The sequence below is a fragment of the Dermacentor andersoni genome, chromosome 11 (genome assembly GCF_023375885.2).
Source record: "Dermacentor andersoni chromosome 11, qqDerAnde1_hic_scaffold, whole genome shotgun sequence".
NCBI classification, from domain to species: Eukaryota; Metazoa; Arthropoda; class Arachnida; order Ixodida; family Ixodidae; genus Dermacentor; species Dermacentor andersoni.
In genome coordinates, this window is record NC_092824.1 from 54155565 (window position 1) to 54183435 (window position 27871).

At 44.2% G+C, this 27871-nt stretch overlaps 1 protein-coding gene across 1 annotated transcript; it reads left to right on the forward strand.

Annotated features, from left to right (window-relative positions):
- Positions 1-133: 133 nt before the first annotated feature.
- Positions 134-25970, forward strand: LOC126517987 (NSFL1 cofactor p47-like). The gene is made up of 9 exons (XM_050167830.3): positions 134-271; positions 4047-4186; positions 10370-10456; positions 11453-11533; positions 16268-16534; positions 20391-20531; positions 21513-21650; positions 22318-22377; positions 25603-25970. Exons 1-9 carry the CDS (start codon positions 161-163, stop codon positions 25733-25735), a joined length of 1158 nt encoding a protein of 385 aa, XP_050023787.2. The 5' UTR covers positions 134-160; the 3' UTR covers positions 25736-25970.
- Positions 25971-27871: the final 1901 nt, after the last annotated feature.

The following is a 27871-nucleotide window of genomic DNA, read 5'->3' on the forward strand; positions in this document are numbered from 1 at the left end:
CACCTCTCTAAATGTTTATTTTTGCTTCCATACTACCATGGCCATTTACAATAGCATCTCTAGCGATGCGAGCGCTTAATTTGCACACAGCGTGAGATTTTCGTACATGAACTTCCGTTTCGTTGCAGTTCCGCTGTAGTCCTATAGTTGATCGGGCAGCATGGCGGACAGCAATGAGCATTCGGATTTGATCGCTCAATTTTGCGGTGTCACCGGCGCTGACAGCTCCCGGGCCAAGCTATGTCTCGAGTCCGCGTCGTGGAATCTCCAGGTGAGAACACTGTTCCCCGGAAAGTGAAGTCGAGAGGGAGCGATTTTGTCGCCCGCGAAGTCCGTTTTGTCGCCCGCACTCCTAGGTTTCGAGTCGCGCTGGTACCAACGCCGGTGCGCTTAGCCAGTTTCCTTGCAGTTTTGAATAACAACCTGAATTAATCGCGCACTGGCCGCAGCTAGGGATTAAAGTATGGCCTAAACGTCTTATAGTTTCGAGGAACGTGTTGGTTGTTGCCATTGGCGCGCTACGTTTAGGAAGAAAAACATTGCATTGTTGACATGACGGGGGCATTTTGATTCCAGGTAGACCGCTGTGTGTCGGTTAGTAGACCGCTGTGTGTCGGTTAGTCGTTTGCGTTGCTTATGGAAGGACAAACACGGCATTGCGTTTTCTATTACACGAAGCCGCCGTTCTGTCTGCTGTTCGGTTTGTAGTTTTATTGCACACGCTACGCGTTCGGCTGGGACATGGTGGAAAGCGGCGATACTTTGGGGCAGCTGACACGTCTAGATGCCAGCCACCGCTTGAAATCAGGGAGCTCATTTGCATCACTTGCGAATGCCTACAATCTGCACACACCGCGTCAGTGGTGAGTCGGTCGTAGCCGTCAGATTGTCGGCGGATTGCTGCATTCCACGCGTGCGCAATCCCTTGATATTTACTTTAACAACTTCAGAAGAAGATTTTGCGGTTACCACTGTTTGTTCACGTTGGCGTTTCGCTAAAAGATAGAATTTGTTTGTTTTGGCCCGCACTTATGAAAAGTCGTAGTATCGTTGCTTGCCTAGCTCGCCCGCAAAAAAAATTAATGAAAAGCCGCTGTCGTATGAGCCTGAGCGAGTTGCTGTATGGACGTGGTTTCGCCGCCTGCTAGTAACTAAAACAAACACCTTTGATCACGGGTGCCGCAGGGCTACTTCGCTGTTTATGTGAACATTTCCTTTCTCCTTCTCGCCTTGACTGAGTTCACAAAATGGTCTTGCATCCACAAAAACGGGGAACAGGAAAGTTGTAATCCATTGTTGCGATACGTTGAACATTGAATGTATTGAACTTATGCTGGGATTCACTGAAACGGGAAAGCAACCCAGCCCTATAAGTTGGCGCTTCCCTGTCATTGAATGACAGGGAGGCACCTTGCTGTCATCATAATTGCTGAAATATGGCATGGCAACTCCAAGTTCTTTTTTAAATTTTTTCTCAAGTCAGATCAAACAGTGTACGAAGCGCAGACAGTGTACACCTCCGAGCAAAATTTTACGCACTGCAGGCTTGCCGAACGACTGGAGTTTATTCATTCAGGCACACAAACTTAAATGACGAGTACACTGGAATGTTCACAGCGTCACGTTCGGACTGCACTTCTCAACTTCAGGTGTCGTTCATAGGCAGAGAAGACAGTTATATGTCACAAGGACGAAGACAGTTTGATGATGCCAAGGGGAGAATAGTGAAGAGAGGTATATGGCACAGACAAGTACAATCTACTTCTAAATGCATTTAAAGGGACACTGAAGTGATAAATGAAGTGTGCTGAATTAGTGTATTGCTCATCTACAATATTACAAAGGCCGCTTTTACCATGATGAGTGGCTTGGTGAACCAGAAAAGGCGCAAAAGAAAGACGCACAGCAATGCCGCTTTGAAGTTCCCGTACCAGCCAGCCATAACGTCATAGATTTTGATGGCATTCGCTCAGGCCTAATTATAGGGGCTCTAAGGGGAAATATTAATCTGAGTTGTATCAGTAGGTTATTCATCTACATGTCTATCATCGTTTTCTGTGTGCCAGCATATGACTTTTGTTGTGCAGAAAATTGACGCTGAAGGTCCTGCTGCTGCTCCTCAATTAGAATCACCCGTGCCATAACAGACTTTGTTGACATATTCTCGACATACCCTCACCCTCTGCCACTCTCTGTGCCAGTGCTGACATCAGACGAGAAGTATTATTATAGTGTACTAGATTACTCTAGTACACTAAAGTATTATAGTACAAAATAGGTGGTGCCACTTCTTTTTCTTTTCTTTCTTTTCAGCTTCTCGCTTACAAAAGCTCTGTTCTTGGTACAAATTCTCAATAGTTTATTACAGAAGCCTAATCATTCAGTCTTGCTGAACGTAACATACTTCTTTTGTCCCAATAATTTTTTATCAGTGATCACTACAGCATATTCCAAAGGAGCCATCGACTTGACAAGTTACCAGCCACGGCAGCCAATGCATGAAAAAAAAGAAAAACTTTAAAATGTATGGCATGAATACTGAAGTACCGGTACTTTGCTTTCAGTGTGAAATTCAGAAAGTGCAATCTTTAGTTTCATTTCCTGTTATTATTTGCACCTATTACCGTGAAGTTAATATAAATAATGTTTCAGATGAATAATTTATAAGTTTAATATGCTTTGGCGTTTCTCTTCAGTATTCCTTTAAGTCAGTACCTCTTGTGTCACATTGGCACATATGCGTGCGGGGGATTGGCCAAAAATGAGCCCACGTGGCATAAGATTAAGGTAGCCCAAATATAAGCAATTTGTGGAAATCAACGAAGCCATTGAATATAGTGCGATGTATTCCATTAATCCTTTCCGGTCCAAATTCCTTGCATAAAGTGAAAATATTGTATCGCATGAATCTGAACAACCTAAGTTGAGGGAAAAATAAAGAAAAAAGATTCCCACTAGTGCTCCTGAAATTTAATCTTCAAACTTCCCAATGCACAACCATAATGATGTGAAATGTGGCCACAGATTATTTGAAAACCCTGTTTGTGCCACCCGAGGCAGGATATACCATATTTACTCGATTCTAGGCACCCCCTTTTTTTTCACTATCGCGATGCCCAAAGTGAGGGGGGGTGCTTAGATTCGAAAAATCTAGAATGACCCCCCCCTCCCTCTTTTCGCTGCAACATCACGACAAGACGGGTGCGAGAAATAACATTTTATTTTGCAAACATTCAAAAGAAAAATCAGTGCACTCAGTGAACCCACCGCTTGTGTCGGATGCTCAATTACTATCGCTGCCACTCGAGTTCGTCGCACCGCTTGAACCGCCGCTCTCGGTATCCCACAGCAGGTCGTCTTCCGTTCCGTCAAAGTGGTTTGTGATCGAGCAGTTCTTAAATGATTTGACCACAACGTCCACTTGGACCCGCTTCCAAGCGTCCGAAATCCACTTTGCGATGGTTGGTGGGGATGCTTTCTGTAGCTTTCGCCATACATCCGTACAGTCCGGCTGTACGGCATACTCGCGCCGCGAACACCGTGCCACCTCGGGACTCCGACGGCTCCGGCTCGATGACAGAGTGAGCAAGCGCGCTTGGAGGCCTTGGCTACGCGCGCTTCCTAACAAATAGGGGGGTGCTTAGATTCGCATGCAACCTTTTTTCCAAATTTTTCGCGAAAATAGAGGGGGGGGGTGCTTAGAATCACGAAAATACGGTATGCGTTGGGCATCAGACTCAGAAAGTAGAGCGCAGAGGCCTAACCTGAGCGTAATGCTAGGCATTCGCATTTGTGAAATTTCAGGGAGAGCCATATTTATCTGCGGCACAAAGTTGACATGTAATTAGCATTGCTGACCCCGTAATTTCTGAAAAGAGTATTGTTGTCTGTTTTTCTCGATGTCGGATATTTCATGCAAATCAGTACAATCCCTACAGGAACCATCGGACCAGAAAGGGTTAGGGGGTCTGTGCATTTTAGAGATACCTTGCTCGTTCACTTTAAAATTTTGCTTTAAATGTTGTTACAACACGCTGGTGTTGCAGCTGGCGCTCGCCTCGTTCTACGAGGATCCCGAAGAGAGCATGGACCAGCAGAGCTCCCCAGAGTTGCCACCCGAGCAGAACAAAAGTCCGAAGCACGTCTCCATAGCGGCCAACAAGCCAACAGCCAGGTCATCCGCCAGGTGAGCGTCTCGCTAACTCAAACACAGTGTGACCTGTTCCACTTAGTAAAGCAGCCTGCCTTTTTACGCTAACAACTTTGAAGGAGCAGTGACATGAAAAATTTGTCCAACCTTTTGCTACTTTTTGAGGTTTGAGTTTATTCAACTACATGGCCGGTACATAAGAGTACACATAGACGTGATTAGGTGGGATGGGAAAAAAGCTGCACTTCACAGCTTGACTGGCCCCCATCACCCAGAAAACAAAATTACAGGCAGCAGAGAGCGACAATACAAAAGGGACACGCATGTGGCCTGTCGCAGCAAAGTGTAACATAAAACTCTGAAATACATAAAAAACATTAAATAACAAAGCAATAGATAACTGCATGACACTAATTAATCATCACAAAAATTACCTAAGATTGCATGAATAGCACATTCAGGACATTCTATGTTGTATATCAGTTTTGGACAAGGTACGTAAACTTTCAACTGTTAATTTTGATTTGTTTAGTAAACTCGGAAGACAGAAATATAATATTTGCACTCCATAATTAGTACAAGGACATGATACACACGAATTCTCTGTATGTCGAGTAGGGCGACTGGCCAGAATAGGTCGCAAATCGGCCATTGTACGTAAGAGCGTACTTCCTCTGCGTATTTATTATATAAAAGTTGACAAAAGCTGGTATTCATAATAACTGTTTACTCTTAAAACTCTATACTTATAAATAATGAAGCTGTGTGTGTGTTATGTGATACACCTTCGATACACCGCAGGACATTTTTTTGTAGCACGACCAGATTATTTAATGATGCTTTAGAGCCTGTGGACCAAACCAGATGACAATAGTATAAATGTGAAGAAAAAAGAGTGTTATATAATAATAGTGTACTGAAGGCATTGGGCATGGTGCTGGTGAAAAAGAAAACGACAATGAGAAGCGCTTGCTTGCCCGTTTCTCTAGCACCGGGATGTTTCAGTGCTGCTAGGCAAACGCCCCCATTGTAATAGTTTTTGTTTTACAGGTAATATATTCTGACACTGGCGCCGCAGCACACCTAAAACTCTGCAAAGTTTATGGCTTATGCATTCAGTATGGTAATTCCATGCCATATGTTCATGAAGGAGAACACACACAGTTTTGATAGGTTGGGAAAACTCAATTTCATTATTATTAAGGGTTAGCTTGAGAGACGTTTTGTATAGCTTGGATTTCGCACGGAACAGTATAGCCTTAGTTTTGGAGCAATTAATGTGTAGTGAATTTTCTATAGTCCATGTGTATATTTTATTTAGGACTTCATTTGCAGACACCATGTGGTCATCAGCTATTTCACCAGAAAATATTGAATATACTGGTGTCATCTGCATAGATTACATAATCTACAGAGCTGTCAATTTGTACAATATCCTTAATAAATATATTAAACAGGGGTCCCAATATGGTGCCTTGGGGTACCTCATTCTTAACTTTCATGGATGATAACTCTCAATTGAGTGATACGCACTGTTGCCAATCTGATAAATAGCTTTTTATTAAAGGGACACTAAAGCGAAACAATAAATCAGTTTAGACTAATGAAGCATTGTTTGAGAACCCTGCAGGCAGTCATTTAAAGAAAATAGTTTGATGATTAGATGAGAAAATGAAGGTCCAAGTATCAGTATTTGAATTTCGTGCCGAAACCCCAGCGCCTGTACGTCAGCGTGACGTCAGGGATTCCACAGTATGTTTTCACATTTGGGCCGCGTTGGCTGAATAAAGGTTCCCGAAACTTGCCATGTTTAATATATGGTTCCTTTAGAACACAGTGTAGTCAATCTGTGCCGCTATATATTATTAGTAGGCCCTAGAAGATGCTATCAAAATCCAAGACGTCGCAGCCCTCAGGTGTGGAAACTTAAGTAGGCGTCGTCACCTGTATTTCGTTCTTGCGCTTTATTTGACTTTATTTGATCGTTGTAAGAGTGGTGATTTCGGTGTTGTAGAGCGGTAATTTACCGATGCAGAAGAAATCATTATTCACTTTAGTGTCCCTTTAAAGTTAAAATGACACCACGAACGCCATAACATTGGAGTTTTTCTAACGTCGTAGCATGATTTATGCTGTCAAATGCCTTGGAGAAATCTAGGAATATTCCTAGGGTAAGTTTTCTTGCTTCCGTATTCCTTAGAATCAATTCCTTTTGGTTAAGTAAGACACTTTCGGTAGATAGGCCTGACTGAAAGCCGAACAGGGACAACGTAATAACTTTATCCCTATTAAAAAACTTAGAGTCGAATGAAAATAAGTTTTTCGCACCCCCTAGAAAAAAAAACGGCAAAATTGAAATCGGTCTATATTTACCTAAAATGCTCTTGTCTCCGCCCTTATATATAACTGTTACTTTAGCGGTTTTCATTCTCTGGGGAAACACTCCTGTGGTAAACGCGATATTGCAAATTTGAACCAAGCAGCCACATATGAGGTCTAAGATAAATATTATAGATTCTAATTTTAAGCTGTCTATGTCCTCGCTTTTACTAATTTTGAAATTTTGAAAAACACTGTGGCCTCCTGTGCGTCTGCGGGATTTGCAAACAGAATCAGTCAGAAGGGGAGGCCAATAAGCTAATTAATCACACTTATGAGTACTGTCAACCAATGAGGTAAAATACTAATTGAATTTGTTTGCAAGCACTGCACCCTTACATAATTCATTGTTGATAGACAGCTCACAAATATTGTTAGTCACTTGTTTAGTAGATGTAATAGAATTTAGTTTATTCCACATTTGTTTTGAATCAATGACACCATCAAACATCATGAAGTAATAATTGCGTTTAGCTTGTTTTTGTATTTTAGTGAGTTTGTTTCTGTATGCCTTACAAGCTTTAAATTTATCCGTGCCTCGCTTTATCAGAAACTCTCTATAAAGCCTATTTCTTTCTTTTATCATATTAAGTATTGCTGGAGAAATCCAAGGTTTGCACGCCTGCCTTAGTCTCTTAAAAGCTTTGTAAATGAAATATTTCTTATACACAGAACGTAGGGTATCAATAAAACCATCATAAGCGAAATCAGAGGAGGAGCAAGATAGAATGTTACTCCAGTTTATTGTGCTAATTTCATCTCTGAAAGAAGATAGTGTTCGTGAATGTATTTGTTGAAAGTAAATGGCAGGAAGGATTTGACTCCTTTTATTAGTTATGTTGTCAAGGGCTAAATATATGGGTAAATGATCACTTATTGGGGCATCAAGGATGCCTGCCTATATTGTACTATTTGTAATGAACAAGTCTAGTAGAGTAGAACTGGTATCAGTAATACACATTGGGATAGTGATTACGTTCCTTAAGAGAAAGGAAGCAAGAAAGTCTGAAAGTCGCGTCTGTTTAGGTGTATTGCTCAACATATCTATGTTAATGTCTCCTCCCAGCACTAATGTATAGTTACGCTCATTGACAACAGAAAATAGATTTTATAAATATTGAATAATTGAATCAATATTGCCATCAGGTGGCTTGTACATTACTACAAACATACAGCTCTGATGCTTTAAGGTTAAAGCTTCGATGTCCTCTGTACACAGAGACAAATCTTCAACATATTCATTCACAAATCCAGCCTTTACACGTATGCATACACCACCGCCAATTCTTGATTTTCTATTTTGGTATACAACATTATATCCGTCAATACGAAACACGTCTGTGTCACTGCGGTACCAAGTTTCAGTGATCATAACAACAGAGAATCAGAAGTTGGAACTCGTCAAGAAATAAGAGAAAGTTTTCTTCTTTCAAACGAGCTGATTGCATATTAACATGAAAAAACGTCAGCAGCTGGATATGATGGTCGCTTACATACGAGTTCAATTCAGATGCACTGGAATGCATCGCCTTTTTTCTCTACAAAAAATATAGTTAGGTTGTCACTAGGCTTGATTACTTTAGCCAGATTGGCATCAGAAGTTACATGTAAAAGTGTTGTCCTGTCTGCCTCCCTCATGAAAACTCTGCCCTGCGATACCCGCACATTTTCGTTCCCTTTCACGCCTTGCTTGCCGTGCTTTACTGAGCAGAACCTTCAATTCCATGCAGAGGTGCTCGTTTATATAAACAGGGTTATTCTTGCCAAAACCAAGACAACCACTGCCTAGTTTAGCCTTTTTTGCAGCAGACAACAGCTTGTCTCGCGCAGTTCTAGTGAGGAATCAGGCGATCACATTAGATTACTTTTTATCTTTCGACAATACATGGTGCGCGATGTCAATGTCTTTTTCTGCGACATCAGTTCCGAAGCATTTAGCAATGTTCGCGACAGTTTTCTTCAAGTCTTCATTCTCGATTTACGGAAGACCTTCGATTTCGTTACTCATAGTTCTGCTGTATTGCTTCAGCTCAACAATCTTCTGCCAAGCGATTGACCCAGGTAGCCATTGACCCCATAATTACAATACAAAGCCTGAATTCTTTGAGAAGCGCCACAAATAATGAATTGCGGCACCTTTCATACAAGCCTTCAAAACTCGCTCCAAAGTGCAGCGCGATTCCGGACGTGAAAAAGGAAAGGCTATTCACATCACCGAAAATGGAGGTGGGGGTCTCATGGTACCACAAACAACCTGAGAGCGTGACACGCAGTTTCGTGCGGCAGCTGATGAGGGCTATACACGGGGCCTGTTTGATTATCAATCCTTCACAGTCCCGGACTGCTTGGGACTGCTGTCCCACATTCGACTTTCTCGAACAGCTTCGGAAGCTGCTGATGCCACGAGATTGATGCGTGTAGTTTCGCTGATGTCAGTAGTCTCCTTTTTCACTCCTCTAACTCCGTTGCACTTGGCACACGTTTTGAAGTGGTTGCATGAGAAGGATTATACATATAATTAGTTGGAGTGCTCTCAGTTGATCCTCCCTAGTGTAATTATATTATCAACAGCTATCCAATAAAGAAATAAAACCAAACAAAAATTCTGTCGGTACTATACTACCTTGTAATGCTCAAAGCTCCATCTCAAGGGAAGTTAGAACTGTTTCTCCTTTAATTCTGGCCTTAGAAAAGAAAAATAGTGAAATTTCATTGTAGTGAAAACTTAAATAGTAGAGCAGTTAATAATTTGTTTGTCAGGCTATCCTGCTGGTGCGAATGTGAGTATTCCAATAAATAAATAACATAACTGAGGGCTCGTTCCATTGTATCAAGTGCTGCTGTAGGCTATGCATCATGCTGTGCTAAAAATCAGAATTTTGAGGTTTAACACTGAATGTAGCATGTTGACTAAAATTGTTGCATGAAGTATACAATAGAAAAACTGGTATTAATGAAGGTATTAATTTAAAATCTTGATATCGTTTTCTTACCTCAGTATGGTTCAATTAGAAAATGCCATGCTAAAAAGTTATGGCTGTGCCAAAGCCACATTAACATTATTACTCTTTTAATTTTTCTAGTGCAATTAAAGGCTGTAATAAGCCTCCATGTGATCTTGTTCATTTGGAAGATTATCTAACTGTCATTCAAAATGTATTCCTTAATTAACCCCTTATTTTACGGTGTAGCATATAAGATACACATAGAACAACTTCTAGCATAACAGAATCAAAAAGAATAAAGGCTCCAAAGTGATGTCATAAGAAGGAAGGAAAGTTATGATGCTTGTGGGAGGAGGGGTTCTGAGGAGAGAGAGATCCGAGCTTCCATAGCCAAGGTATCCACCAACGGGAAAAACCCGAATATTTTGTGGAATTTTTCAGTTTTTCAAAATTTCAGGAAAGAACAGGGAATTTTCACCCGAGCTGTTTTTAATCTGGAAAATCGGTACCCACAGTGGTTGTGGTGAAGCTAGTGGTATTGCAGAAGGGAGCAAAGTTTTCAGCTGAACCTAAGCAATCTCCAAATAATGATCTCTTTTGCTGGTTTTGTGAGTGAGAGCCTGGCTGAGTAATTTGAATATCTTGAAACGCGGGATTCAGCCAAACCTGGCCGTGCACGTTGTGTGACTTAAACAGCTTACTAGTGTGGTGGAACATCATGGGCTTCTCTATGTCAGCCCATGATATTCCACATAAACTGCCAAGGAATTTTTCCTGCAGACAAAGTCGGGGGAAAACCGGGGAAAAATCAGGGAGTTTGAAAGTGCCGTTGCGGTAAGCACCTGTGGTAGCTGATCATGCTTCGTCATCGCCTTTTTTACACCATCTTTTTCAGGATTCGGGGATTTTCGGATCTCACCAACGATGACAGCGCCAATGAGGAAGAAGGGCAGGCGTTTTACGCTGGCGGCTCGGAGCGCAGGTGGGCAATCCGGCTCTTTAAACTCTCGGCGGTGCAGGAGAAAAGCCGCATGTGGCTCTTGGTGGGAGTCAGAAAGTTGCAACCTCTGCGCGTCGTCGTGTGATGAACACTTCAGTCATGGGAAAGGGAAATTTGGTATTCCAAGCTACAATGTAAATTCTTGTGTAGCCCATTTACAAACAACCCGTGGTAAGCTTTCAGCCTTGCCACAGAAATATCACCTTGGGGGAGAAAGGCATTGGCAAGCCGCCATGGATTGCCAGAACAGAAGCAAGGAGATTTTCGACACTTTTCATCTAATAACATATAACCCATCTGGCCATCAACCATCAGACATCATCAAACTGTGATTTTAGTATCATCGCTGTTTATCAATGTATTGAACATTAGTGTCAAAAGATTGTGTTTTCCAGGAACATATCTGCCAACAAGGAAGAAGTGTAACTGTATTGGGTCATTTTCTGTGTTCTTGGTAACGAGCGTTGGCACTGGGAAATTCTATGAAATAAGATTTGATTATTGATAGTCTACTGTACTATTATTGAATTGCATGACAAATACTTTTGTTGATGTGAAATTTAGAGATGCATTTCATACGCTGGGTAGCATTTCTGGTGAGCATTTTGGAATGGTAAAAAAGAAAATAGTGGCAGTTTGACTAACCATCGTGCCCAAACTTATTACTACACGTTTGTAAATCTTTCTCCGTGTCATGACGTCACAACAACATTGATGATGATCAGGCATTTCAAGACAAGCTTGAGCATCTATATAAAATATATTTTAACTGTTTTGCAATCTTCATACTCGGTAAGTGTCAACCTCTAATGTGCAAGAAGCATGCAGCAGAGTTTAAAATATGTGTCGGTACTTAATATTTTGGGCAAGAAATGGCGATATGCAGGCAAACACACATTTCCTTTGCTGAAAGCTTATGCTGCCGCAATCAGAATTGCCATGATTTGAAATTCACTTGGTGTCTCTTCTCGTTTGCAGTGGCCAACAGGTCCTCGGACCAGGCAAGAAACCTGACAGCAAGGAGAACTTCGTGGTCGAGATGTTCAAGGCAGCAAAGAGGTTAGCGCAGCGCAGGGGCCTCAGTGTGTGCCTCCCTGTGTCGCATGCAGTTCACTAAGGACTTGCCCGGCTGCCATGCTACAACTTCACGAACTTGTTTAGGAGGCGCTGTCATCTCTCTCGAACTGCTTTATTTATTTTTACTTCAAATAGTTGTTGATCCCATTAAGCCGTCGGGCTGTTTTCCATTCAGAGCAAGACCTAATGATCGTCACATTGACGTGACAATATAATTCAATGTAAAACTATGAAGAGAAGTGAGAATGGTTCTGAATTCGGGATCGTTCCTTTTGAAAATTGACTCTCCAGCAAACTGCTGTGCTACAGCGTTGCTGAAGCGGGAGTGCTGGAAACTGCAGTGGCTTCTGGGGTACCCTTGGCACTTAACACCACACTGCTCACAACTGCAAACTGCTAATGAGATGATCAAGAGAAACTGAAAGAAAAAATGGTAGCATTTCTGCAGTTCACCTGTACTTGACAAGGCATTTGCCTTCTTTACTGAATAGCAAGTACAGCTATTGCTCTTGTATTTTGGGTATGTAACCCCTTGAACGAATGTCAAACTAAAATTGTCTGCTTTGCAGTGTCCCAAAGAGAGGGGGCACAAGGAAGGAAAGGCGGGGAGGGTAACTATGTCCAATTTTCTACCTTAGAAGTGGGGAGTGGGATGGGGGAAGGAAAGGTAGAGAGAGCCAGATCATTCCCACACTATGCGAGGCACTGTGTATCTACAGTCGGGCACTGAAGCCTATCGCCTTCAGATACTTCAGAAGACTTCGTTTGGCTTCCTGGGCTGAAGAGCTGCGAGGCCAGGCTCCCAGGAGCTTTGTTTCAGTAAAATGTCGATCGTCCAGTCTACTCAAGGTGGCCCACTTTGTTGCGTCAGCCAGGGGCTCCTTCCCCATCATTCATTTTCCAGCTCTGTGCTGAGCACTGCTAACATTGGTCGGCTCCGGGCCTACACAGCTGCCAACCATGGGGAAGTTTCTCTAGATTTCTCTCGCCTAGGGAAGTTTCAAGATTTTAGGCTGAGATTTACTACTACACGCGTACCTTATCACACAGTGGGAATTAATGCTGCCATTGAGATCTCTGATTTTCGATTTGGATATGTTTATGCAATACCGCATTTCTGGGCCGATATTGTGAAAGCCTTTACAAAAAAAAGAGGAAAGATTCCATACTATGTGCAGGAGAGCCTCGCTTAAAATTCAAGCTTTCATTTCACCGCAGGGCATTTCTTGAACTTGGTGCTTATTAATGCTGTTGGAAGAATGACAACATTTAGGCAACATACTTGCCCTAGTGCGGTTCATGCGACATCTAAAAGTTAGAAAACTAAAACAAGATAATACTTCACACAACTCTTAACACTTTGCAGTCATTCATTATGAACACATCACTATTTGGTAGCTGATATACTAACCGGTTGCCTTGATTTAGGCAAAGCAATTGATCATTTAGCCATTTCTACCACGTTTGCATCTCTTTAAAACAACCTGCGATGCCATAGTATCACACTCTTCTCCGTGAACATACTTGACACTCTTCGTGCATGTAACGACATTCCGCTCCCCTTTTTTTTTCATTGATTTTCGATGCTGCCATTGTCCTTGTACACCAGAGAACTGGAAGCCATATGTTTTTCCTTTACCAGCTCCTTATTCGTCCCAACATACCTTTGCAAATGGCATTACATGCATTATATATGGCTGTATTTGAGCTATTTAAATAATGCCAGCAAGCCTTATTTTTTCGTCCTCAAGCAGACCATGAGAACTATATTTCACTGTGTTTAGAGATATAATATTCTATATTCCGAGGTCATTTTTCTCATATATGTACTCAGTTTGATTAAATATCAAAAATTTTTACTATTCAAAATGCATTAATTAAGGTATATAGTTATCTTAGACAATGGTAAACATAAGTTTATGATTATGAGGCACAGTGACACATGAAAAAAACATGTTGCTGGGGAAATTGAGAAAATCTGGGAAAAAAACCTGGGGAAATCTAGAAAACCATTCAAGTTCTGAGAAATTGGTGACTGCGCATTTAAAATTATTAGGGGGAATGATGCCACACAGGTGTTTTTCAAGAGTCCTCCTTCCCGCACTGTCGTGGTGGGTAATGAGCTGCTAAGGGCATTGAAAAGTGCGAATCAGAAGTGATCTGGTCATTGATGTTGATTGTCGAACTGTTGTTTCCGTTCAACTTACCGTATTTACCCGCGTATAACCCGCCCCTGCGTATAACCCGCACCCCTAACTTTGAACTCGGCGGAAAAAAAAAAAAAAACTCTCGTATAACCCGCACGTTTACCTGAAAAAAAAAAATGAGCGCTAGAAAGATGCAACTCACACTCAGTGATCATTTCGTTTTCAGAACATTTATTCAAACGACCGCCACCACGTCACTGGTTATCCGATTCTTAATCGTCGCCGCTCTCACTACTGCCATCCGAGGCTTCATCGCCACTCTCAAAGACGTAGTCGTCCTCGGAACCATCCAAACTATTACTGATCGCACATTTTTTAAAGCTTTTCCGCACCAAATCGGCCGGTATCGCTTTCCACGCATCCACGATCCACTGGCACAGCAATGGAATATCAGGCCTTCGCACGCGTCCCGTCGGTGTGAGGGCGTAAATGCCGTCGGCCATCCACTGGGCATACAGCCGCTTCACGTGTGCCTTGAACGGCTTGTTCAGGCACACGTCGAGTGGCTGTAGCATGGACGTCATGCCGCCAGGTATTATGACGAGGTCGGTGCTGGTCTCGGCAAGGCGAGCCTTCACCGCATCAGTGCAGTGGCCTCTGAAGGAATCTAGTACGAGCATCGACCGGCGTGCCAGCAAGGCACCTGGTCTTCGCTCCCAGATTACTCGAAGCCAGTCACCGACTAGGCCACTGTTCATCCACGAATTTTCTTCCGCACGCACAACGATTCCTGGGGGCAGTGGAATGCTAGGTAGCGTCTTGCGTTTGAAAATGACATACGGGCGCAGTTTCGTGCCGTCAGCCAAAGCGCATAGCATGACTGTGCAGCGCAGCTTGGCATTTCCGCCGGTCAGCACGCTGACTGATTTGGAGCCCTTTTTTTCCATGGTCGTGTCCATCGGCATCTCAAAGTACACAGGTGTTTGATCAGCATTTCCCACCTGAGACAGCAAATAGCTGTGCTCCTTCCGAAGTGCGATCACATATCGTTGAAAGTTCAACAACTTTTCCTCGTAGGCTTCAGGAAGCCGCTGGCACATGGTTGTTCGCCGCCGCATAGAAAATCCATGTCTTCGCATGAAGCGCTGAAGCCATCCACGGCTTGCACGAAACTCACGTGGAATGTTCAATTCCCGGGCCAACTTCAGGGCTTCCATTTGCGCCATCTCAGTCGAAACAGCGTGGCCACGACTTCTCTGCTCCTCAATGAACTTCGCAAGCTGCGTCTCGAGGTGGGGGTACGCGCCAGTCTTCGGACCCCGAAACGCTCGCCTGTCCCGGTTCGTTGCTTCGAGACTCTCTTTTTTCTTCCTCCAGTCGCGAATGCACGACTCGTCGACGTCATGCTGTCTTGCAGCAGCTCTGTTGCCGATTTCTTCGGCAGCGGCTATAATCTTTAGCTTCTCTTTCGCTGTGAAACACTGCCGTCGAGTCGCACTCATGATGCCAAAACAAAGCAGGCAAACAGTGCAAACTGGGGTAAGTACACTAAACAGCGCCTAACGCGAGGCTCAACAATGCTGGCCTTTCGTTGGCCCTTCATCGGCTTGACAAGCGTCGATGACGATGGGGATGGCGGACTACACGGGGAGGCCGCCGCACATTGCGGTGAAGCCGACCCCCCCCCCCCCCCCTCCCAAGGAAAAAATTCGCAGATAACCCGCACCCCCACTTTTTAAACGCGTTTTTTCACATTTTGGTGCGGGTTATACGCGAATAAATACGGTATCCAGCTTTATTCTTCTACGTTTATTCTGCCTCTATCACAATTTGTATTTTGCCCATTTGTGCATGCGCTTGGTTTATTGTGAAATACTCTTTTTTTGTACCCCCTGCAATGATTCATTTTATTGAACGCTACAGGTTATGTGTGCGAAATTAAAAAATAACAATAAAAAATATTTTACGTCATATACTTCATTTCGTACATATCGGGCAACACTACGAAGGCTAGGGAAACATCTCTTGCAGCTTGCATTCATGGCCAAAAAATGGCGCGCTAATTATGTAAGAAAGATACAGGTATTCGTCACATGCTTCGATGTAACGTTTTAAGTCTGGTACTTTTATGCTGCGAAATGTACTGTGCCTATTACATGGAAGGCGTTGTGGATCGAAACCTCTTTTACTAGAGAATTAACTGAGTGATACATTTCAGCTACTGGCAGTGGCCATGGCGCACTCCTTGTGGTTGCGACCAAAACATTGTATACATCGCGTACCAGACGCACACAAGTGCACAAGTAATATGCGATTCGACGTAACCTTACGCCCGCGAGATGTAGTTGTAATGTATAATTACACGTGTGGGTATTCTGCATATACGTGTATGATTGTTCCGTAGCAAGCATTACAGAGTGAAAGGCAACTACGCTACTTCCTCGGCACCTGCAGAGTGGTCTGCCTGGTTGTATAACACGAAGTACAGCGGTGAAAAAAATTGTCTCTGGCGCTTGGCGGTACCAGATGCTTGTGTGTCAACGTGGCGCTCCTGTTCGGTGCACCGCAGGCATGGTGCCCAGGTGCTGGAGCCGGGAATGGATGATGGAGCCCGCCAGGACCGGGGCGGCGGTGCCAGCTGGTTCCAGGGAATGGGTCACCGGCTGGGCGACACCGCGTCGGGCAGCGAGGCTGTGTCCCCGACATCCATGCCGCGCCGGTCATCCATCTCACGGGTGCTCAAGATGTGGCAGGACGGCTTCAGCATCGACGACGGGCCGCTGCACGCCTACGACGACCCGGGCAGCCAGGCATTTCTCCAGGCCATCCGCCAGGGGTGAGCGCTCGCAGGTGTAGCTATGGGAATCGCTGCTAGAGGAAGATTTAGTCCTAGCGATCTACAAGAGCTGCAGATGTGTGCCCAACAATGTGTACTGCTGGACTTGCCAAGCCACGAAAAATTGTAGCAAATGAACCGTCTGTCTGAGAGAAAGGCTATAAGACGTAGTCATTGTGACTGCCTTCGAAGGGGCACAAGAATGACGAGCGGTACCGTACTTACTCAATTCTAAAAGGCAAATTTATGTCCAAAGAGAATTTACTAAAATGTAACATGCACATTAGGTTCAAGTACGAAACTAAATCTACACTAGTGACAAGCTATCATTACTGGCATTAAACATTCTTGTAATCCAGTCCAATCCACACTTTATTGCATGTTTGAGCTGCGGTATATTTTGTGTGCTCTCCATAAGTTTATTAGGCTATATTATATACTGCAAACTAGTTAGGCTCTTACAGTCCGAAGAGGTGTTTAAGAAATGCACTACAGTCGACCTAGTCGTCTAAATGCGTTTTCGTGATGAGACTGGAAGTAACACATCATTCTCGTCATGCTATGCGAAAATTCGTACTGTCAACATCCATGGTCCCCTTTGGCGCTGATGGGAGGCTGTTACAAACATAGTTTTGGTTTTGGTCTTATACAATATTGCACTGCCCAAGGAATTTTTAGTGTTCTTGGAGAACATGGCGCGCATTAGAATCGAGCAAATACTTTGATGATTCACTGCGACCTATCGTTTTCACTCTAAAGTCTTCCTAGAGCAGGCCAAAAATTTCACTTTTCGATGGGAGATGAAGCGTGTTCCACACATTTGAATGAAGGGAAGCTTGTTGAACCACTTGGATGCAATCGGTATTATATAGCGATTCCAGAATTTTTTGTGTCCCAGATTTGCGAGGAATTTTAGTTGAGGCTTGTTCTGGCAGAAAAGAGGGGATGGAATGTTTTGATGGTAAGAGTTTCTGAATCGCTATTGAACCAGTCATGGCTGTATGAGGAGAGAGCAAGAGATGCCAACGTGCCATCCATCCAGCTGTGAGCAATGTGTGATTGAAAAGTAGGTTGGGATCGAGAGCTATTGAGTACTATGAGATCACTAGCAGATGCGAATTGTGATGGCCACGTATCACGCGCATCTCCGTCAACTGGGTCTTAAAGGTAATGTTTCGCATTAAAATCACCCGGCAACGTCTACAAATGTGTACATGATGTTAGTGATGCAAACTTTAATTTCGTCAAGGAATGGTTCAAGTGGAGCTTAAAGCGGTGCATACAATGCATCGATGACAAATGTAAAACCAGGAGTGCTGCTACTACCAATTCTGAGGTGTGGGATATAAATTAATTTATTCAAATACCCTAAAGGCTCGGCAGGTGTTACATAGGGGGGGAACAACAGTAAGTACAAAGCAACGCAGTACTATGATGTGTACAGAAGTCGCTGACCGTTAACAGCATGTTGAAAAGAAAAACTTAAAATATGGACACATAGCAACAATAATCAACAATAATCAACAAACATTCAATTGTTAGAGAGAGTAGTGTTATATATACACACATGTATAAAATATGTTGTATCCATTAACTGGATGCTAATAAGTCTGGACAGTTTGTTACCGACAGTGCGAACAGCTGAGCCAGCCAATGAGATCTCAGTGGCGGGCAGCATGGTTGGTACATGGGTGACACGCTGTGCGCTGTGACAAATTGACAAAAGAGACCTCGTCTAGTCTCGTTGGTACAGCAGCCTGCAGAATTTCATCAAAAATGACCCTGGGCTGAACCTGTGGGTGAGCCGGTTCGGAAAAGTTTCTCCAAAAAGTGCCCATTTGGGTATGGTTTCAAGATGGTGGAAAACATATTGGTTCAGTTTGGTCCCCAGTTTGGCTGAAAATAGCGGTTCAACTCCAGTTTGGTTCAACACCCTGACTGCAACCCTCATTCATTGGGGTTGATAGGTGAAATGGACATTATGTCAAACAATGCTGAGTGACAAAAAATTTGTGGCAGCAGAAAAATATTCGAAAGTTGCTGAACACCTTGATCACCATTTAAAGGAGTACTGACACATTTTTTTTTTCATAAATTTAGATACTCTACCACATGCTTAGTAACTTGCAATTCGCTGATGATATTGCCTTGCTTAGTAACTCAGGGGACCAACTGCAATGCATGCTGACTGACCTGGAGAGGCAAAGCCAAAGGGTGGGTCTAAAAATTAATCTGCAGAAAACTAAAGTAATGTTTAACAGTCTCGGAAGGGAACAGCAGTTTACAATAGGTAGTGAGGCACTAGAAGTGGTAAGGGAATGCATCTACTTAGGACAGGTAGTGACTGCGGATCCGGATCATGAGACTGAAATAATCAGAAGAATAAGAATGGGCTGGGGTGCGTTTGGCAGGCATTCTCAGATCATGAACAGCAGGTTGCCATTATCCCTCAAGAGAAAAGTGTATAACAGCTGTGTCTTACCAGTACTCACGTACGGGGCAGAAACCTGGAGGCTTACGAAAAGGGTTCTACTTAAATTGAGGACGACACAACGAGCTATGGAAAGAAGGATGATAGGTGTAACGTTAAGGGATAAGAAAAGAGCAGATTGGGTGAGGGAACAAACGCGAGTTAATGATATCTTAGTTGAAATCAAGAAAAAGAAATGGGCATGGGCACGACACGTAATGAGGAGGGAAGATAACCGATGGTCATTAAGAGTGACGGAATGGATTCCAAGGGAAGGAAAGCGTAGCAGAGTGCGGCAGAAAGTTAGGTGGGCGGATGAGATTAAGAAGTTTGCAGGGACAACATGGCCACAATTAGTACATGACCGGGGTAGTCGGAGAAGTGTGGGAGAGGCCTTTGCCCTGCAGTGGGCATAACCAGGCTGATGATGATGCTTTTCACACATGAAAGGCTGAAGGTTGGAAAACACTTGTAAGTTACTATCTGAATTTAATACTAAAACCAGTCTTAAAATGCCACAGCTGGAATTATTAACATTATCAAGATGTTCTGTGCCAAATCTAATGTGCACCTGATTTTATAACAAGCATAAATGTAGCATGTCTTGGGGTTTTCTCAGTCAGAAAAAGATCTGTTTAATTTCACGGAATGGTAACTTATTCACTTAAAGGCCAACTGCTTCAAAATTTCACTTTGGCTAAATTGGTAACATACGAGTAGCGTAGACTACTGAAGCAATGTTGGCAAATTTGCAGAGCTGTTAATGATCTAATTTTCTTATTGGCAGCCTTTGAGCAGAGTTTAAGCAGACAATGTGTGCACCTGGTGATTAGCGGATGTGATGAAAGTTGCAGCACCTCACCTAAGATTTCTTTCAGCATGCTGCGGGCAGCTGCATGCGGCTCCTGATCTCGAGCATCATGTCGAGTAGTTGTCTGCTCAGAATCGAGGGTCCTGTAACAGCAGCATTTCTTTTCCTGTTTCGGTATCAAAAACATCAACTTGTGCAATCCTTTTGGGAAGCATCCACTCGTATTGCACACATAAAATTTTGCACGGTGGCTGCTCTAGATGTCTACTATTGGATTTTTAGGCAGCCCAAAATTTCATTGCAGTTCTCTTTTATTGTCTGTTATTGTTATTTTCTGGTGACTCATCAAACAAAAGCGCTTAAAACAAGGGATGTGATAGACGCATATTCTACATTCCTGATGGATCAATGTTTCAGTGAGAAGTTTAGAAAAAGTGGGTGACTGAGCATCGTTGGTAGAGGTCATGAATCAGCCGATGACGATATCACATTAAGCAGTAAAGAGAAGCTACGGTACAAGCAGTTTACCGTGGTCTGCTTTATATTTGTCGATGCTTTCCTGCCTCCACATGCAGGGAGATCCCGAGGGAGTTGCTGCAGGATGCAGATGGCGCCGAGGTGAACTTGAACATGGAGGACCACCGGCACGAGCAGTTCGTGGCGCCTCCGCGTGCCAGGGTGATGGCCTTTGAGGGCACAGGACACCGGCTTGGCTCGTGAGTCTTGCGAGAATGAAATCTTGCATGTAGACTAGTTGGTGTGCTGAATAGCTCTAACAAAACACAAATGAAGAAACAGGATAATGCACACATGATGGTGCACAAACTGACAACTGTCTTGTTCGAAGTAATGAATGAATTAATAATAAAGCGCCAGTGACTACTGGATTGCCTAAGCCAGAGGCTTAACAACTTTTGGCCACTTTTGATGTAAAAAAGTTAGTGGAAAAGTTGCTGGAAAAAGTTTTTTGCTACATCTCAGTGTTTTGCCTAGGCAGCCCAGGTGCAGTCAGAGTATCGTAGAGCACTCACATACGATATGCTGCTGCCTCTGCTGTGGCCGTCTTTTTTTTTTCTCCCCCGTTTCTTGTTCCTCGCTTCGCATCTCCTCCTCCTCAGTACTGCCCCTCCTCGCTCTTGCCTGGGCCGGCACCTCATTGAGAAGCACGCAATTTGAAATAAGCTCAAATTTTTCATTTAAATTGCGACAGTCATTACTGGAATCTGCTCAGTTGTTGCCACAGAAAACAATTTCTCCACCCCCAAGTGTTCATATTGGAGCTACTGGTGGGAGAGGCTAGAGTGCTCTAAATGAGTTACTGTGAACATTTGTTTCTACAAACCAGTTTCCTTCTTGGCACTCTGTGGGTGAATGCATTATGACATCACAACACACTCGCTCCATTCATGTGATTGCTGCAGCTGCCACATGCAAGCCCAGCCAGAAGAAAGACGTGCAGTGCTCTCATTAATGTTCTTTTTTTATTAATGAGTAACCGTCGTCACACCTAGATCTATTGCTGTGCGATGTCGGCAAATTTTGCTCTGTCATGACGTCATGATAATGTCATTGATGGACGACACTTCCCAAGTGTCACCCTCTCACGTGCATGAAACGTGGTAACGTTACTGCAGCTTTCAAAATTAGTGTCCGCACTCCTAGAAGCATTGTGCTGCCCACTTGACTTGCCCCCACAGTGTGACCCCAACGTTGACCCGACCAGTGGTTCCAGAGCTACCGCTGGAACGTACGGAAGCAGATGCCAAGGCAGCAATCAACCTGGACGAATCCCAGCCCATGACCAACATCCAGATTCGTCTCTCGGATGGCACGAGGTACAGTGCACGGGAATTTCAACGTTTCATTTTACTGTGGAGTATGCTGTGCTCAGTGCAGAGGCTTATTTCGTTGAGGCCCATTGAGAAGCAGTGCAGGCATGTTTTTGTACATTCACCCTCATGTATGGCAGGTGGACAGAGTGGCAAGCTGTAAATTGAGTGTTTGAATATGCTGCAGTTGCATAGTGTGTGCAACTTGCCATGTGTACTAGCAACATGCTGGTGTCATTTACTGATAGTGCTGCCAGAGGCAGTAGCGCCCCTTTAGTTGATAAGCATGCTGGCATTAGCACTTCAACGAGCCTTTCATAATTAGCTTTAGTGAGACTCAAGCAGGCGAGTGGGAGTGCAGCCAATTTTCAGCTGAGTTGTTTATGACAAGCTCAGCTTGTCGTCATTCGTGACTTCTCCTGTGCTTCACAATGGGGTCTGTTTTTTCACATACTTCCTAATGTTGTCATTGCAATGATCACACTGTACTTGCTTTTGAGGAGATAAAATGCAGTTTGGAACAGGAAGTGCTCAAGCTATTTTGCCACTCTCGTTGACAGCTTAATGATTTACGTTTTTATACATTGCTTTCTGTCTCCTTCCTTGCTTTCATTTTCTACGCAAGAAAAAGCACTTATTTTTTTTTCTTTCTTTCATGTTGTCACCCCTGCAGGCTGGTGGCCCACATGAACCACACCCACACGGTAGGGGACATCCGCAAATACATCGTGGTGTATCCTTTCTTGGTGGCTAGCCTGTGCAGACCAGAAGCACTTGGCGATCAGTGTGTGGCTTGAATAGGTGATATGTGAAACCTCCTCATGCATTGAGGAGGTTTCACATTTCCACACACCTAGTTTGACCTTAACCAAGATGGCGGACCTCCAGCTGGAATCGTAATGAAGATGTCAACATGCGGACTGGTGGCATCAGTGCTGCCACCTTTCATCTCGGGTTTAGCAGCGCTGCTAGCAGGGACACAGCCATCTTGGTTGAAGCAAGCTAGATATGTTGGACAGCCTGCTTGCGGAATTTTTCATATCATGGAAACTGTTTTTTTGGATGATGCAAAGATGTTTCGGGCGCAGTGTGCAAGCAGTCATTCACAGTAATTCACAAATGGTTGTTTCTGAATATCCACAGGAAATGTAGAGATGCTTTAAAGGTACAACAAAGGAGGAATATTTAAGCACCTTTATTAAAGGGGCGCTGCAACACTTTTTTGAATACAAGGAAATTGGTCACAATCCATACATAATGCTGCTGGGAAGAAGTGAGTCAGATACAGTCAAAACCACTTATAACAATCCCAGATATTACGACCTTTGTCAATGCAACGAAAAATCTCATTCCTCGTGATTGCAGGTGAGAGTGGGAAGCTGTGGATTGGGAGATTGCATATTTTGCGTTGCATAGCACGTGTTACCTGCATGGCGTTGCAGCAATGTTTCTGGTGTTATGTGCAATGCCACCAGGGGCAGGCACTCTGTTTGTTAACCAAGATGTTGGCTTTAGTATCCTCAATGAGGCCTTCTCAATTAACTATACCTCATTTCATTGCATTTTTTTAATTTTCTGACCCTACATACTGAAACCACATCCTGATGTAACACATATATTTGTTAAATGTGCTGTACTGTTGCGACAGTCGCTTTCAAACCCAGTCGTGGTAAAAAAACGAGGGTGCACATGTAGTTCTGAAGCGCAACATGGCAACTGAACAAAGCGCACAACAGTGCACTCCTCAGTCCAATCCAACGGCGACGAAGACATGACCTCCAAGACAAGCAAGCGAGCACTGTAACAAGTTTAGAGACCCAAGAGGCAGGTCGCTCACTTTTCAGGCACCTCTCCCGAGGTAGTACGGTGCAAAGGGTGGATGGGTGGTCTATGCTTCGTTAACGTCTCGTGTCTTATTTCTGACAACAGCGCAAGATAATGTTCCAGTTTTTGGGTGAACTGCGCGAAGACTGGACAAGGAAGGAAAGAAACACGCTGCACTCACGTTTGTTTCCTTTCTTGTCCCATCTCCACACAGTTCACGCAAAAGTTAATATGCACCAGCAAGCTCAGCTAAAAACCCTTCGTGATGTTCCAACTTTCGAACTGTGTATGCTGTGACAGCCTGTGTGACATGCCCTTCCTTTAGGGGCACGCCACATATCAAAGAGGTGCGCGAAAGACCAAAGTCTCCACTTCTCTCTCATTGTAACTCACTACGTAGGCTGGAGCAGCTAGGCGTGGTTGCCTGCAACATCACAAGATTGCAGCAATGCGATCTCTGAGGCCACAAGTCGGCCAAACCAAGCCGGCACACTCACACAGAGGAGCTGTGTGATAGTGATGGATCAGCTGTGTGCCGTGTTGCATGCTACGTGCTGCTCGAATGCAACTGACTTCGTATGGTGGCTTGTTAGCTGTTCTCTATGACTGCGTTACTTTTTTACTAGTTTCACAACAGTGTGAATGAGCCAAGCGGAAAGTGGAAGCAAAAGTCCATCACATTGGCACAGAAGGAAGCTAGCGTACGTGTTGCACCCATTGGAGATTCTTTTGATATTGTTTTAGAACTTCATTACATGTGTGACCACGTAGTGGTTCAGGGGACAGCGGAGCTGTCTTTGGCTTTGCATATTTAAAGTTGTGCATGCCATTGGGCATGTACAGCAGTAAAGGGCAATACGTAATCGATATAACATAGATATAATTACAAACGAATTTCGCCTCCTTCTTAAACTTTGTGGTAGTAAGATTCCAGTGTAGTCCACTACATGCAGAGGGCGCCCACAGCTTGTCGTTAAAGGTCCCTCTCCCCTGCAACTATCGACGCCCTCCTTTTATTATTCCCCTCCGAGGATGACGCCAGCAGTTCATAGGTACCAGTCGTGAGGCAGTTGTTCATGAACATAAGTACTCTCGTAGCACATACTGCCAATTTTCTAGCAAAAGGGGGAAGCAGCAGCTGTGAAGATGTCTTGCCCATCCTGTTGTCCCTTTGTTGTTCTGCGGCACCTTTGTCAGATGCCAACCTTGAAAGTTTGCCATAATTGGACTGGGGGAAAGAAGGAAATGAAAAGGAGCAATAGGCAGGGCATTGCTACCAGTGCTGCCTCAGCTGAGAATAAACGTGTTGAGGACAAACAGGGACAACATGCACTGCTTTCTTTATATCTTCATTGTTATGAGGTCCTTTTCAGGAGTTTCTGTGGGAATACATTCATTGGAAGGCATCGCATCTGCTCTAGTGTGTTCTTGGTTTTGAAGGAAACTTCTTACAGGGCCCCTAGGGCCGCAAACTACCTCCGGCATTTTTTTAAAGAACGTTTCAAGTAAATGTGCAATGTGTACGGATTGCTCTGAGGATCATTTTTTGCAAAAACGCACTACGAGCCCTGAGGAAGACACAAATTGCGTGCCCCTCTCCACAATTTTCAGGATTTCCCAGTTCCTTCATGGGTCCTAACGCCAACGCGGTTATCCTCATGACATCACCAGGGTAGAAGCTGTCAGATGGCTCATTTATAAGCGATGTCGGTACCAATTCGTCTGTTTACAAGCCTTTGCCATCCGGTTGCATGCCTGGTCTTTCTCGTCTGTCTCGCTTGCCTGTTGTCCGCAATCAATTAATTTCACCTTGTGTAGCGCGTTTTGCACTGCATGTGTGGCGGCAACTGTGTGTAGCTGGAAAGCATGGTGTCCTGGTGACATTTCGATGGCATTTTGAAACAAGAGCGCCAACATGATGCTTGGCCTTCATTTTCTGTTCTAGTAAACATTCTGTTACCGTGGAATTGAGTGACCTGTAATTTCAGATGAGTCATTCTAAACTGATTTCACATTTGTCTTGAATGTCCCTTTGAGACCGAAATGTTGCTTCAGTGCTCTTTGATGCATGTCTATGTGTATGGTATTTCTTGCTTCACAAGCTGTTTCTCCTTGACAAGCACTTGCAACCCAGTGCGCGGCCTGAGTATGCAGCATCGACCTTCATCCTGTTGACAACGTTCCCACACCAGGAACTAATGGATGAGAAGGCGACGCTGAAGGATGCGAACCTGCTAAACGCCGTCATCGTACAGCGCCTGAAGTGACCACGGACTCTGGTGCTTCAGGTGGAAGCAGGTGTACAGCCCCATCTGCTCACTCATGGGGGCCACAAGGAAACAACCAAAAAGACAACAGAGATACAAACTGTGGCCCACGCAGCCACTGCCTTTAGGTTGCTTTAATAAAGGTGTCGCGTTTCCACACGTTTCTAAACCCGGTTGCTACTTGCAAGCACATGTTGACTTCTTTCTGTAATGTACAATAAAAATAAGGATTTCATTTGTGCTCTCTTGGAAGACTTGTCAAAGAGGATAGCAGTGACAAAAAAGAAGTTACTGCTACCGCAAGAAATGCCAATAGTACCAACCCTTCTTGGACTGGCCGTAACCATGGTCTTAAGGAGGTAGAGTAAAACACAGATTTAATGAACTTTGACATAAAGGGGTCCTAGGCCACCCCTTGGGCTTCGTGAAAAAACAGTCCGTGGATAGCATATGCTGCTGTGACCATCTTGGCCAAGTTTTGCAATCGTGCATGGTGTGTGGAGCTGAAGCGCAAATTCGTTTTCCTCTCAAACGCTCCCTTTTCAACAGAAGCCTGCTCCTCACGCTTTTCGGGATGCTTTATTTTGTAACATACCAGATTCCCATATGCGGCTGCTATTGGCTAATAGCTGACATCAATCAAGAAGGTGTTTAGATCAGTGTGCTTCTTCCTACTGTTAATGTGTGTATTTATTGACTCAGTTTAACGAAGAGGCTAAACTAAGTGAAAATCTGATTTCAAATTTTGATAATTATGCACTTCTGGGAAACGACTATAGTCTGCTCACGCTTAGCTGTGGCCACCCGCGTAAGAATTAAACTTTGGCCACCCTGCTCATCGCTGTCGTAGACATCGGGTCTCGCTAACTTCAACTAGTTTTGTACACTTGACTAGCCTATAACCATGCGAAACTTGCACGCTCATTCCTGGCCGCACCTGGTTACACGCCTTGGCAGACTTCGCTACGTATTGAGCTATTGACAGCACTTCAAAATGTGGAAGTTTGATGTCGCCAATATCCGTTGGTCAAGCTGGTGAAGGACAGAGCCAGTCCACACCAAGTAGCATGGCCAGACTGGAACACATGAGCGCGAGCGCGCACTTGAGCCCTGTTGTGCACAAAGCAAACGCTGCACTTGCACACTGCAGTTGCATGTAGCTGCGGTCTGCTACGTAGCATGGATGCCGCGATGCATCTGCTGGCTGAGCTCATTGCGTCTCCTCCTCGCATATGGGCGACGCGCCCTATCTTGGAGATAATCTGCGACAAGTGCAAGAGGCCAGCCGAGATGATCGGTGCTTCGATGCTCATTGTGTTTCTGCACGACTCGTGTTGGTGGTCGTGTAATCTCAAGTTTGAGAGGCAGTGCGAAGTGTTCGCTGGCGTTGTGACGAGTCCACGATCATCAAGTGAGATCTGTTCATGTTGGCCTGAGAGCGCACGAAACTGATATATCTATGGACTTTACTTCTAGTAGTGGTCTCTGTTATGGCCATCAGTGCTCCGCCTTTCTGGCGAAACTGCTACATTTTTTGAGCGCAGCTTTCAGGCACCCGTTCCTGCATTCAGCGTCGGTGTCTTCGGCGTAAACGAGTGTAGGTGTGGATGAAAGATGCGAGGAGGAAAGCGGAGTGGATGGTACAGGGTAACCATGAGGCCGAAAGGGAGGAGGGTATAGTGAAAGCGTGAGAAGGAAAGCGGAGTGGATGGTACAGGGTAACCATGAGGCGGAAAGGGAGGAGGGTATAGTGAAAGCGTGAGAAGGAAAGTGTAGCGCAGCAACAATTGGTACAAGATTGCTCCAGAGTAGCGCGCGTCGTCTGGGATGTCTGTCAGCGGCTGTGAGTAGCGCCCACGCGTTTACCCATGTGCTGGCTCTCGCGGCGCACTTTACTCAGTCGTGGCGCACTTTACTCCATTTGCCACGTGCTGCGCGAGACAGATTGTCCGCAACAGCCAATATATCGCGAAATGAAAACACGTATAGAGCTGCACTCTAATTTCGCGTTGGGGAGTATCGTAATCGTTGGTAAATTCTTTTTATCGAATAAAGATTAATCATTCATCATTTAGCCTTTAATCGATTGCTTTAGATGCAGCGTCTTTTAGCAATTGATTGATTAATCGAAATTTC

Excerpts from the sequence above, each read along its gene's own strand:
- LOC126517987 (XM_050167830.3), top strand. The coding sequence starts at position 161 with ATGGCGGACAGCAATGAGCATTCGGATTTGATCGCTCAATTTTGCGGT. Across the intron at positions 272-4,046 it reads CCGCGTCGTGGAATCTCCAG|CTGGCGCTCGCCTCGTTCTA; the intron begins GTGAGAACACTG and ends CTGGTGTTGCAG. Across the intron at positions 20,532-21,512 it reads ACAGGACACCGGCTTGGCTC|TGTGACCCCAACGTTGACCC; the intron begins GTGAGTCTTGCG and ends TTGCCCCCACAG.